General features: G+C 36.3%; 1 protein-coding gene across 1 annotated transcript; it reads left to right on the top strand.

Moving 5' to 3' along the window:
• The first annotated feature begins 4,958 nt into the window (after positions 1–4,958).
• On the top strand, positions 4,959–10,442 carry LOC116254791 (bifunctional pinoresinol-lariciresinol reductase 2-like). The gene is made up of 4 exons (XM_031630365.2): positions 4,959–5,297; positions 5,692–5,932; positions 7,699–7,902; positions 10,042–10,442. The coding sequence occupies exons 1-4, from the start codon at positions 4,980–4,982 to the stop codon at positions 10,206–10,208; spliced, it is 930 nt and encodes a 309-aa protein (XP_031486225.1). The 5' UTR covers positions 4,959–4,979; the 3' UTR covers positions 10,209–10,442.
• The last annotated feature ends 4,269 nt before the right edge of the window (positions 10,443–14,711 follow it).

Genomic DNA, 14,711 nt, shown 5'->3' with positions numbered 1-14,711 from the left:
TATTTAAACTAAAAATTCAAACATTAAGTATTTTAGAAAATTTTCTAAAGAAGACCCACTTAGGGACTATTGATAACTAGACTCTAAGTAGTTCCTTCGTTTTAGACTAGCATTTGGCTACAATGAGAACTTCTAGGTCAATTTTAAAAAATTTACATCCCAACAAATTTTTGGTTTGACCTAAATGTTTTCACAATGATTTTTCTCCCAGACCTACAAAATATTTCTTTCATTTTTTATTTTTTGCTCTAAATTGACTGTTCAATCTCTAAGCTCGATAAAATTGTGACAGATCTTATCGAAACCTAAATTAAAATAAATGATCTAAAAGTAGTGAAACCATAATAAATGCATGCAAATCAACTATAAAATGTATTTCATGTATTATCAATGGAACAAGGCTTGGTTCAAGAAAAAGAAAATTTCATTTCTTTAGAGTCACCAAAAAGTGTATTAGAGATCCAGATTTTATAGATCTCGCTTATATTGCAAACTTAATGACGAGGCTCTTACTAAAGAGTGAGGTTTTTATTGACCTAGAATGTCAGTGCAATTTTCAAGAGCATAACTAGTGGCCAACCTAAATTCTTGTGGTTGCATTGGTTCAGATATGAGTAGCTACATGCTATGCACAGTAATGTGATAGCATGTGCATTTTAGTAGTTGAATCTTCACGTGTACAGGAATTGGCAATGGTAGTGTTGGCAATGAAGACAAGGCAACATAATTTGTATAGTAAGCAGTTTGAGGTTTTCCATTATCATCAAATTTAAAGTGCACATTGTGCAAGAAAGAGTTAGACATGCATCAACGTTGATGGTTGGACTTCTTCAATCCTTATGATTTTGTTACTACGTACCATCCATTTGAGTCTAATGTAATAGATGGTTGCAGTTGCTTGTAAGAGTGTCAATGACTACTTTGCATGTGAAACTGTAAAAAATGATCAAATATTTTTTTTGCATGCCAGTTATTCAAGACAAAAAAAGCAACTATTATGTATATTAAATTGAGGAATGCTTTAAATGTTATTGATGAGATTAAGGGCACGCATAAAGAGGATCATGGATATACGCATATGAGGGCCTTGTCAAGTTGGATCTATCAAGTTTTTTGGTGGATGCATTAAGTACTAAATGGTTTGGGTCAGGGGTAGAGTCAAGAACTTTTGGCTGAGGAGCACTTATACACAGCACCTAAAATTTTATCTTTAAAAAATTGTATTAGCTTTAGATTAATATTAAAATGGTAGAGGGCCACAATATGTAAATAGCAAAAGGTAAGGGGCACTGATTTAGAAATAAATAGATTTTACAAGAGGATTCAACATGTAAGTAACTGGAATTAGTGTAAATGTGTGGGCAGCTGCCCACACAATCCCAAATGTGCATCTGCCCAGGTTTGGGTAGTAACTACGTATACTACACAATATTGGTTTAGTTAGAATTATTTTCCACAAAGTCAATAAAACTTGCCACCCCATTCACTTTGAGAGTATGAAGATGTATAAGGACTTGTGACATAATTTCAATGGGTTGATAAGAAAGGAAGGGTGGACAATATGTAGCCATATGTCTAATTTATTTTCAAATTATGATTGAGCAATTGCAATTTGTTGGTTTGATGCAGATGATAGAGATGCCACACTTGGAATGAAAGTGGATTACTATGTAGTTCATTGTTGTCCTCCCTAGGACTTGCAATTGTTGATGCTATTTGGGTGATTGTGATACAACGTCCATGTCAATGTTATCTATTCATATGAGTTAATTACCAAAATGTTACAAAATTGTGCATGAAGGAGATTGTAAGATTATAGCAGCATTTTATGAGTACTATGGGTATAAAATTGATAATTAGTACTACTTTTCACTTGTGATTCGATAGTAATCAAAGTGCATGTTTCAATCTTAAAAAGATACATTGCTCACTTTAGACATAAAATGAAGAGAGGTAACTATGATAAACATATTATGCTTGTAGCAGTGTAGATTATAACTGCCATGAAAACAACAAAATAATACCATGCAAGGCACTTCACAAGAATCCTATAATTTTTTTGCTACAAATGTATGTGCGATCTAAGGGAGTGGATAGTTCTCTTGTGCTATGGTACTATCTTAAGCAAATGTAGTAGATAACTCAGATATACCAAAGGAGTTACTCACACCACATTAGAAAGAGCTTACTTTTTAGGCAAGAGTCCACAGTAAACGTATTTTTTAGATTTAAAAACAATTGTTAGCTCAGTAGAAAATACATGGGTCCATTTGAAGTGCTTGAGAAAGTAGATAATTGAATATGCACTATCACTTTACCGCTATAGTTTTCTCATGTGTATGATGTGTTGCCGAGGTTCGAGGAATAGAAACTTGCGGACTAGATCTCCTTCAATAATCAAAATATCAAAGCACATACTGCTAATCCATGAGTCTATGGCATATCTACTTTTGTCTAGACATTGAACTAATTGAGAGGATTTTGGGACCTATTGTCATTTCGTTTTGAAAACGTATTCCTAAATTAACATACTTGTTGAATGTGTATGTCGTTTGTTTAATCCTTTTTAATATAAAATGGATCGACATATTTCATGATCTTCACTACTTATGCTTTGTTCTTGAATATAAGCCAATATTATTCGCAGTATGTGCCTTGATGTTTTGATTCAGCTTGTATTTTGAAAGAAACAATCTTGTCTTCTAAATGTGCAAGAAGATTGAATGTGGATGGCATTCGAAAATTCTAGATGATGCCAATGAGGACTCCTCAATTAAGTTGCTTCATAATTTCTATATATGATAGTATATTAGAGCAATTATGGATTTACCAATTTATTTACACAAACACATGCACATAGTGGAGCTTTATGTCAATTTTTTGCTTAACATGTGCATTTGTTGGATTAGGAAAATCACAAACTATAGTTTTCCAAATAAAAGAATTTTGAGTTTGTAATGTAACTCATCCACATTAAAAAAAAAAATTAAAGTTTCTTTTCCTATGTAGCCCGTCCATATTCTGTTCTTTTGGTTCGCTAGGTTATTGAAGGAGAACTTTAGTTAATAATATGATTGTTTTGTCTTGTCATTTCTTAGAAGATTGGCACAACAGTTGGGGCAGAGGCTGGCAGACGACCAGTTCTCATTTCAAAGTCTCAGGACATTGACCCCTTGTACGGCCAAAAAAAGAGGCTATGTACATGCAAATTGGAGTATAGGAGGATTAGCACCCTTAAGCATGCACCTAAAACAGGCTTTGTATCTTAAGAAGACACGAGAATTGATGAGAGCTTTGGATCTCTTCTAGCGGTTTGCATGTGATACTTCTACTCAACCAAATTCTTTGGTCTTGACTATTACTTACCATAGGTGATGTTTTGACTGACGAACAACTTAAAGTTTGGGTGAATCTAACAAAAAGTTAGGCCAGGTAAATCTAACAAAAAGTTATGTAAAAAGTTACGTGCTTTGAGAGTACAAGTCTTTATCTTTTTTGACTGTTGCCCCTCTGCCAATGTATCTTTAATTTAGTCGTGGTGACAAACTCGTTCCTCCATTTTCTCAAGGGACCATTTTTCCATGGCAGAACTGCAATGGAGATCTCAATGGAAAATTTTTCTTGGATGTCCAATCAAGTGGGTGATCTTTTCAAATTAAACATTTTTTGATGTAGCAGGTAAAAGCTACCGGACGGTCAAGTGGACGTCACATCAATATAAACCATGGCACTGTAATTTAGCTTGGCACGTGTCACATATTATTCAGCTCAAGCGAGTCCAGCCTTACATCTGAGTTCAGTTGAGCTTTATGGAAATCAAATTGTTTTTAAATAAACCAAGCTGGTGTAACTCAAACTTAACAAAAAAATTTACTGGAATGGCACTTGTTTAAAAAAATTCAAATTTGGTGGGCACCTATATATATATATATATATATATATATATATATATATATATATATATATATATATATATATATATATATATATATATATGAGAATATATATTTAAGATTTCGCCCACATCAAGCACAATGTGGCTGCGCCATTGAACTCGACTCTTTTTTATAACTCAAATTTTAGCCCAAGTTTGTCCTTCACTAGTTTTACATATGCTACCACAAAGCCAACCAAGTTGGCCGACTGATTACACATCCCTATATTCACATTACCCTATCTAGGCAGGGACTAGCTCCGGTTGCCTCTTATCCAACCTAAGTTAATTTCTTATGTCTCACCAACCACTGCACTCTTTTTTCCAACATATATATTTAAATTTTCATACATGGTCTCACCAACTCCCAACAGTCTTATTCGGCTCACTGATCAGCTAAGGAAAAGAAAGGCACCAACTCCCTACAGTCTTATTCGCCTCACTCTAACGAAAAGAAAGGCACCAACTCCCTACAGTCTTATTCGTCTCACCGATCAGTTAACGAAAAGAAAGGCACCAATTCCCAACAGTCCTATTCGTCTCACCGATCAGCTAACGAAAAGAAAGGAAACAAAAAAGTGAGAAGCAGGCCTGGTTATATGCACATCTTGAGTTAAATAGGCTCTACTGATGCACAAAATTTTCATGCAGCTCATCTCTGGTTAACAGAAAATAGATGTTTTTCGGGAAAGAAAAAAAATTAAAAGATTAAAAATAATTTTTAAAATATCACAACTTCCTCCCGTTTTCTGGGCGCATATGTATTACATGCCCGAGCTATTTACGCAACACTCTTTCTGCGCACCCTGGAGCATAAAAAATTATGCATCAGACAAAAATGCTCTTCTGTTCCGTTTAATAGAGAAAAGAATACTTTGTGTAAGGATAGAAAAAAGTAAACGAAAAGAATTAAAAAAACTAATGAAGACATTTATTTTAAATAATTTCAAAAATACCTCAACTCCTCCTTTGGTGTATATATATTTCGCGCACCGGGTGTGCATGCAACTCACTCTCAGTGAGAAGAAGGGGATATACAACGGCCATGGATTCAAGCAAGGTCCTGATTGTAGGTTCCACCGGCTACATCGGCGCTTGGATAACCAAGGCCTGCCTGGCTTCTTCCAAGCACCAGACCTTCTTGCTCACCAGCCCTACCTCTCATGCCATCATTTACAAGCTGCCACTCCTCCTCTCCTACAAGCAAGCAGGTGCTACGCTGGTGCAGGCCTCCCTGGACGACCATGAATCTCTGGTCTCCCTCCTCTCTGGGATCGACTACGTCATCTCCGCCATCGCCGAAGAGCAAATTGAACAGCAGCTCAAGCTCGTCCGGGCCATGAAGCAAGTTGGAACCATCAAGGTCTTTCTCTCTCTCTCCCTAGACCTCTCTCTGGCTTAGACGATAGATGCGTTTGTTGACAAATGTAATTAGCTCTGCCAATTGGGTCGACTCATCTTGCCTATTAGATTTTAAGTTGCAAGTGTATCTCTTTTCAAATTTGATCCACTGATCAAATTAGCGTTCACGTTTAAACTAATCGACTGTGATGCCCTGTGGGATTAATTAACAGTGGATGGTGCAAAATTTTTTCAGATCATCTTCTTCTAGACACCTTTTAAAACATGAAAACAGAGAATGTGGCATGCTAAAACACTACTCCTGTTACATATTGCGTTTCGGGAATACCAATATCGCAAACTAAAGTGGTTGATCAGAGTTGCGTTTATGAAATCCCTGCTGTTTCGAGTTGCAGAGATTTCTTCCTTCAGAATATGGAGTGGACCCAGATTTCATGGAGCACTCCATCGCGCCTGGTTCACTGTTGTTTGAGCAGAAAAGAAGGGTGAGGCGAGCCGTTGAGGAGAGTGGGATCCCGCATACTTACGTGGTTGCTCACTGCCTTGCCGGTTCTTTCCTGTCTGGCCTGGGTAATTATGGGCGGTTCTGGCCGTCGGAGGCCAAAGTGCAGATCTATGGCGACGGAAATCACAAAGGTAAGAGAAGACCTCATTCATTTACTTGAAAGAACACCAGAATCAAGAAAATTGGCCCAAGGGTTTATGCATTGCCGACTTGCATTCTCTTCCTAGTGCTTTTGGTTTTTCTTCCATAGGCCAGCTTAGAAGTCAAGTTTTTCCTTTCCTTGGCTTACTGTCTTTGGTCATTTCCTGAAATTGGGCTCTCCGTGGACAGACACAATAACCCTTGTATCCTGTTCTCTGATGTTTAAAAAATGATCGACAATTAGTTTTTCCTTATTTGACATAATAAAAAAATAGCTTGCAAGATCGTTTAGGATGAACTTCAAGTTGTATGGTTTAATTTGGATGTATTAAAAAAAAAAGAGGTTTCACTGATAAAAGGAATTTAAATAAAGGGATGAGGTTTTGGTGATAAACTAAACTTAAATTAAGATTTGGTATCAATATTTTGTCAAAAGGAAGGTTATATTTTGGTGATATGACATAAACAAGCTTAGGTTTGAATCTCATTTATTTAGTCGTTTGCTAAAAAATCAAAGCTGAAGTGTGTTTTCCTTATTCTATTAAAACTTGAGTGTGGTTCATCAACACTCTTTTTATCTTTTATTTTTTAAAAAAAAATTTAAGATTTGCAATAAATTAAATAGCTTTTATATCACCTGATCTGAAGTCCTATAAGCCCTTACAGGACATTTTAAAAGGGGAGTTAATTTGATAGATTATTCAAACGTCTTCTTAAAGTGCAGTTATTGTTTGCAACTTCTAATTATTAAGTACACTTGATGCTATTGACCATAAAAGAAAGAGCTGTTTGAACAATGACTGTCATATTTGTTTTCCAAACAACGGCGCATGAAATATGTCGCCTAATTATGAAATTTACCTTCAAACATTAACGGGACCAATACAATTTTAACTTTCGTCTCGCGAGAATTCGGAATGAATTTTACTTCAAGCTGAAACAAGAAACACGTATTGACATAAATGTCATGAATAAGGTAGAAGTTCATAAACAAGAATATTTAAGTCTTCCAATTAATGCCTTAGGGTAGTTAGCGTAGTGGCATATAATATTTAAGTCTTCCAATTAATGCACGTAGGATCCACTCCTTTCTTATGTTTCAAGAACATGACACGCCAAAATGAACTAGAGACGTCATAATGCATCCTGACGTCACAAGCCCCAGAAGGGATTATATACACACACTCTCTCACTCTCACTCACCCTCTCACATGGCTTGCTTGTTTTTTCACAAAAAAACGGAATCAATGATCACCTAGAACCAGAGGCGGAGACACAATTTTTATATTAACATTTTTAAATATTTGTTTTAGTGCTGTTTCGGAAATAGAAATCTACGAAGGACTACTCTAGAAATCTTTTCTAGCTCGAAGGAAAGTTTAACCTGGGCAGAGCTAGAAAATTTTGCTAAGGGGCCTAGTTACATAATTTTTAATTTTTAACGGGCACCTATGTAATGAAAAAAAAAACAGCCATGAAATTTTAAATTTAAAAATAAACACTTTTGTCAGCCTGTATGTGCCATTGCCCATGTCATGCCTACACTGCCTCCGCCCAGTATGTAATATCAATAATTAAATCATCAACTTATTTACCTAGCCAAGGAGTTTAAGTATGATCTTCAACTGGTAGGAGGTCAAGAATTTCAAACTCAAAGTGTGTCTTTTGGAGTCATCTTCTGAGGGGCTGTCTTGCTAGTTAGCTAGTAAACAGCACCACATTTGTAATACAATTTATCACCAATTTTGATGAACAGTGGTTTGGATGGTGGAGGAAGACATCGGGAAGTACGTGGTGAAGGCCATGGATGATGTGCGAACCCTTAACCGCACCATCTATGTACGACCTCCATCAAACATCAAATCTCAGATGGAGGTTGTCAACTTGTGGGAAGCTCTTAGCGGGAAGACCCTGCAGAAGGAACATATCACCGAGCAGCAATGGCTTCAAAAGATACAAGGTAAGGATCTCGAATCCAGAAGAAAAGTTACACTTTTGTAATGCATTTTCTAGATCTATGCGCATAGCTGTGCAAAAGTCAAGGCTAGGTCCAGTCGTCCAAACCCTTCAATTGCTGCCTCTCTAACATAGGGAGATAACTAAATTAAAATGAACACACACACACATATATATATATACATATATATATATATATATATATATATATATATATATATATATATATATATATATATATAAATGCTGAAATGCTCCGGCCATCCATACACTCTAGCTTCTCACAAATGTATTGTGCATTGAGCTATGTGACAGCTGGAGAAATGTATGTGTTGAATATATATATATATAAGAAAATTGAACCGTGAATCTAACTCTACTGTGACATCTAGGAACATCGTATTTAGGTGGTCCATCATTTTGATCGGATGGCTAAAAAAAGAAAATTTTAGTGTTTTTTTTCCTCATATGAAACTGCTTTGCCAAGTGGCCTCATTGACTATTCCCGTCATCTTCACTACCCGATCGTTGTTTTCCAGCTGGCCCCTTTTATAGGTGCATCTGGTGTCTTTCTTTTTCTGGCTGACTGAGAGGTTCATCCCTACCACTAGGAATGAGACCTGAAGTTCCTTCCATTCTTCCTGCCTCCAGGGTCCTTAGCTATGTCAGCATCAATGATGACGGCAGTGCACCCTTCAAGTTGGATGTTGTGCCCTACGATTTTAAGACATAGGGCCATACCCACATGAATTGAACTAAAAACCTGCATTCCTATAAGTCCCAAGCCTGACCAGCTACGTTATACCCCCTGAGGCTGGAACCTCCCATCTCAAAATTGTTTGATATATTATAAATTTATTGAAGATTACAAGTCCATAGGTGCCTGCCACCCAAAGGACTTTCCTTTTCCTCCATGAAATTAAGCTCCATTTTAGCTTAAATGAAAATCCTTTTTTTCTCCACTGCATTTGTTGTCCTTGGGCCTGCATTCTCACCTATACAAGTGAGTTGAAAAGGGAGAGAGGACAGCATTAACTCCATAGACCATACTGGAGCACCAGCTTAACTCCGCTAAGCTCTTAAACTCAACCTCCTTTTCTTTTTCATAGCATCTTCACAAAGATCACCTCATATAATTTTAACATACAAGAAATAAAGCACAAGTGAGACTAAAAGAGAAAAGGACTGGGAGATACCTAAAAACTTGGTCTAGTGGATCATAGTTACTTGTTGGGCAGATCAGATTTATAAATGAGTACTTCAGCCTTTTTTTTTAAGTCCCTTTTTTAACAAATTCATAAAAACATATTTTCATGATCGACGCAAAACCTTTTAATTATATAATCAGCTATGGGGAGAGAGAGAGAGAGAGATTTTCTGCAATGGGTTGCTAGTGACAGGACACAAAAGTAGGAAAGAGAATTGGATTGACAGAACATATGTACCCATGTCTAGGGATATACAGTGACATCACCTGCTTTCTCAAAATCTACTCGAACTCACCTGTATGTGCCCGACTTGAGCTTGACTCATTTAATAAACAAGTTAAGCTCAAGCTTGAGTTAACACCTGAGTTATGAATGAGTCGAGTTTGAGTTACATGAGCTTAACTTGTTTAAACTCAACCCAGCTGGTGTCTTCCCTGTTTATTAATCTTCAACAGTATATCAGTAATCTTTGAAAAATTTTAACACCTTGTTTTGTGCTTTTCATTTTTATTTAAAGAAAAAATATATATGAATCAAGTGACATGCGATAGAACAAGTTGAGCTCAAGCCAAGTAATATGTGACTTGAGCCGAGCTGGAGCTGGCTAAGCTCGAGCTCAGCTCACTTCTTATACATTCCTTGCCATGCCCATGATCAATTAATGAAAGATAACCATTTTTTTCTTGTATGACAATGGTAGGGCGGATGATGAGGTCCCCTACGGGAGAAATTTTAACAGTATATTCATCTCTGCATTGCTTAGAACTACTTTTAAGAGCTGACCTTGGTTAACTTCTACATTTTTGTCCAGTAAATGAACAATAAATGCCATTATTACTTTATATAGTGATCTGCATGTTTTATTCTTGCATGCCCTTGACAGTGACCGAGTCCTGCTTACAGACGTTTGCATATATTTTTGTGTATATGTGCAGATGAGAACCTGCCGTGGGAGTTGAGACTTGTATTTTCCATTATCTATCACATCTTCTTTGAAGGAGTTATCATGTCCTTCCCCATCAGCCATGATAATGAAGCTTCATCACTCTATCCTGAGGTTAACCATGTGGACATCAACTCTTATCTCAGTGGTTTTCTTTGACCATGTGCCATCGCTTGCTCTTCTTGTCTCCATAACAAATATCAATGGAGTTCATGGTGTGTTAACTCCATATTTCTGTTGCTTTGTTAAGAAGATTCCAAGTGCATGCATTCTGATTGCTCATGAAATCTGATGTCTTTCTATATGATAAATGGGACTGAGCCGTACATGTAAGTCATCCTCAGCCATTGCTGGATTAGTGCTTAAGTTGGCAAATCATGATTATTCTGCAAACGAGCCTAGTGATCTCGATCCTATAAAGAGATTTTTCATGGGAAGGGAGAGAGAAAAAGAGAGTGGAGTTTTAAGTGCAGCTGAATGTTTGCGTCCCAAAAATTCATTGGTTTTTGGAGTGCTCAAGAAAATCGCTTTTTGTTTTGAAAATGAGAGAGAAAGGGACTCACCCGTCAGAACGAGGATCGACCATTCCCGGCGCCTTTACTGGGGGTAATCAATCCAAGGGCTATGTCAATTATTGAGTTTCATCTCATCTTGTTTAAGTTCTTTTAGAGATGTGATTGTGATCATAAGCGATATTGAGTAAGTGTGAACGCATGAATGCATTGATCCTATATGATTAGAAAGAGAAATCATTCCTACCATCACACACTTCTAAGATTTTTGTAATAAATATTTTGATGAAAAGAAAAAAGTTTTTGAAAATGGAATGGGGTTGTAGACCCTCAAGCATGATTCCAACATTGGGTCATTACTTTGAGTATGAAGTCGGCAAATGTAAAAGATCTTTAAAGAAAAATGTTCAAAAGAATGGAAAAGATGAAAGACTTTTATAAAGAGAAATGTAGAGAAAGAGAGAGAGAGAAAGAGATCTTGAAAATCAAATATTTAAAAAAAAAAAAAGAGATACATATTCATATATATGTATATATATATATACGTATAGATACATATATGAAAGCTTATGAAAATGAGGTTTAAATCAAATAGAGAAGAGAATATCATTTTAGAAAGAGAGAGAAAGAGATTTAAAAGATAGAATACATGTATATATATTTATATATACGTACACGAGAGTTTGTGAATGTATGTTAAATCATAAAGAGAGGATGACAAAGAAAGATATTCATGTGCACGTATACGTATATAATATGTATATACACATATGTCTTCATGACTATTAAAATCTAGAAATAACTTGAAAATAGCCGATTTCAATTTTTGATATAGGCCGAAGGGGAACTTGGGCTCATGCAAAAACCTAAGTTAAGTCTCTAAGGCCGCATTAAAGAAGGTATTTGGTTTTGAACATCTTTTGAAAAACATGATTCTAAATATTTTTGTGTATGAATAAAACCACAAGTATTACAAGAAAATTGATTTCTCCCACAATTGAGTATGGAAAAAATAAAAAATATATGAAATGGGGAATGACGAAGCACTCATTAGGGTTCCTAATCGGGTGATTAAGAAATAAACTAAGCGTGATAATGACATGAAGATGTATTTTAACATGTACAAATTTGTGAAGGACTTTTTGGGGTTGGACAAGTCCCAACCTCAAAAATCAATAGAAGAATGAAGAAATCCCAACCCCAAGCACTCATTCTCACCGTGCATTTACTCATTGTTTAAGGAAATATTAGAATATCAAGCATGAGTGATGAATGAAGACAATATAACAAGCATATTTTTGGAGATGAAATAAAGAAATGGAATTTATTCCGCCTTGCTCATACTCTCGATGTACTCAAGAGTAGCTCTTCATTCCGGATAAGAAATCATTTGAGGTTTCTTGCACGGCCATGGTGAGGTGACAAGAGGAAAAAGGAAATAGATGAAAACAAGAAGAAGATTGCATACCTCAAATATGAATGACAATGGAAATGAGCCCTCTCTTTTGAATGATCTCGGAGTCGCCTAAGATGAAGCTCCAAGATGATGAACCACCATGAGATCTTTTTGTGCTCCTTTGAAGAATTGCAGCTTGATGAATCTTGCTCTCAAGAATGGAGAAGAAGAGAGAAATGGAAAGAGAAAGCTAAGGAAAATCAAAAATTTGAAGTGAGGAAGCTGGAGAGATTCCTCCATGGTTGGCTCCTTTGAAGAGTTGTAGTTTGACGACTTGCTCCAAGTTGGAGATGAAGAAGAAGAATGAGACAAAAAGTAGAAGAAGGAAAGAAGAGGAAGAGATTAAAAACTCTAAGTCCTCAAGTGAGAATGCACTAGAGCTTCTCCAAGGGCTAGCTCATTGCGCAAGAGGAAGGAAAGTGGAGGTTTTTATAGAGTTTTGGAGCCAAACTCAAATTTGAATTTTTTTAAATTTGACAAGATTTTCATGGGAATTTCAAATTATTTTGAAAAAGAAATGGGTTTGAAATGGGTATGATTATCCATTAGGCCCGAAAATCCATCTTTGAGTTGTAGGCAGGGCTACTGCCCCCTAAAAAGGTTCAAAATTTGACTTCTAACGATCAATTTTTGAAGAAAAAAATGAGATTTTTTAAGGAAAACTCACCCACGCATGGCATGCGCGGTTGCGCGTGGCAACAATGTGCGGGCTGGGTCGTCAGCTGCACGACACGCTCTCATGCGCGACAGCACGTCGCGCGACGCGCAAAAGCTTTTTTTTAATATGCATAAAACTATTTTTTTGGTTCCAAATGGGTGGTCGACTTCATTTTAAATTTGGACTGGACTCAATTGTTCGTTGACGCATTCTAGTGTGCGATTAAGGCTTAAAAACACTTTTTGGCATAAGAATGAGACCTTTAAACAAAGGCAGGTTCCGTGCATGTGCGATGCTCAAATTTTGTCATTTTGAATTCGATTTCAAATTTTGAGTTTCAAATGTATGATTTGGATCTAAACTTGGGTTTAAAAATTCATTTTACATTGAATAGTTGCAAATTTGTTTTGGGTCTAGGATTAAATCTGAATACGGTAGTTTTTGAAAAATTTGGTGTGATAACACTGAAAAAGTAGAGAACCGTCTAGTGTTTAACGTGGTGAATTTGGTCTTTGCAAGTCCACATCGAAGGGGAGGAACTATTAGGATCAGTTTTTGTGCACTCTGAAAAGCATAGAAAGTCTAGGCGATCACTAAGAGACATATATCTCGTTCATAGTCAATTATATGTCACCAAATATATTAGCATCGCACCTAGAGACGTATATCTCTTGCATAGTCGATTATGTGTCACCAAATATATGAGCATCAATCACGAAATATATAATCTACAATGTAGCAACTATGCCAAAAAAATATATAGTAACTAGAATCTCCAGCCTCGACTAGAAACAACACCAGTAGCATTTAAATCTTCTCATGATCCCAGGATACCTTAAACAACATGCCTTCTTCTCCTTCAACACTTTCCCTCAACTCGGGAATGAAAATTGGAACAACCCGGCACTTGGATAGGGAAGTATAAACTGGGTCCTTGAAGTGCCTTTTGTAAATCCATCTGCAATATGTTTGCTGGCCATGATGTGAGGGCTGCAATTTTTTTTACATATTTAGTCCTTTCATGAAATACATAATTGACAATTATTTAAATAACAGCTTTATTGTGTCAAATCAATGCTTCTTGAATCTCAAACCGCAACTAACTGAGGACACTTCTCACCCATATTAGTTGATTAAATATGTCATATCTTTAGAATGCCAAGACTCCTTGGTACTTACTTTTGTATGCCACAACCATTAATGCCCGAACTAGATCCTCTATCACAAACATCTCTTGCCCAATCTGCATCACAATATCATTCAATTTTGGTGTTTCCACCATATTTTTATGGCATTTCCAAGGCTTATTCATGCATATGCTCATCAAATTTGTAATATCAGGTATATCAGTTTTCCCGCTAGCCTTTGAAATGTCCCTTTGTCCACCTCTAGGTCCACCTTTGAATTTAAAGAGGAGTTTCCACTAGTTGAGAGGCCAAATTTATAGTCCCCTTTTAGGTCAAGAGCATACCTTTTTGACTCAGGCATGGTCCTTTGTAGTGTTTAGCAATCTTATTAACCAAAAAGATATTTCAACTGGCCAAGATCCTTTATATCAAATGTCGCAGGCAGGTATTTTCAATCTTTCAACCCATCCAAGTTAATACTAGTAGTAACCAAGTCATCACGATAAGTAAGTGCAAAAATTATGTTACTGCCATTGATTTTTACAAATATTATATTTCCTGACTTACACTTACAAATTGCTATCTTTCAAAAGGCCCAACTTAGTTTAGCATACTAAGCTATTGAAGATTGTTTAAGGCCGTAGACATCCCTTTTTAAGTGTATGAACTAGACCTTTTTTTTGTTAGGGTGACTAGGTAGCAATTCCATGTATACTCGTAATTTATTTGTCTTGACCACTAGAGTGTATCTTTCATGATCATATTCCACTCCAAAATCTTGAGCAATCCTTTTGTGACAAAGAAAGCCTTGTACCTATCAATATCTTCATACTCCTAGCTCTGATTTTTTTCATATTGCCTCAAGTTATTCATCCATAACATGTCTCAACCAAAGTTTTTATGGCTGCA

Source organism: Nymphaea colorata, chromosome 5 (assembly GCF_008831285.2).
Source record: "Nymphaea colorata isolate Beijing-Zhang1983 chromosome 5, ASM883128v2, whole genome shotgun sequence".
In the NCBI taxonomy this organism is placed as follows: Eukaryota; Viridiplantae; Streptophyta; class Magnoliopsida; order Nymphaeales; family Nymphaeaceae; genus Nymphaea; species Nymphaea colorata.
The sequence above is the reverse complement of the archived record's forward strand: the minus strand, read 5'-3'. Positions and strand labels throughout refer to the sequence as shown.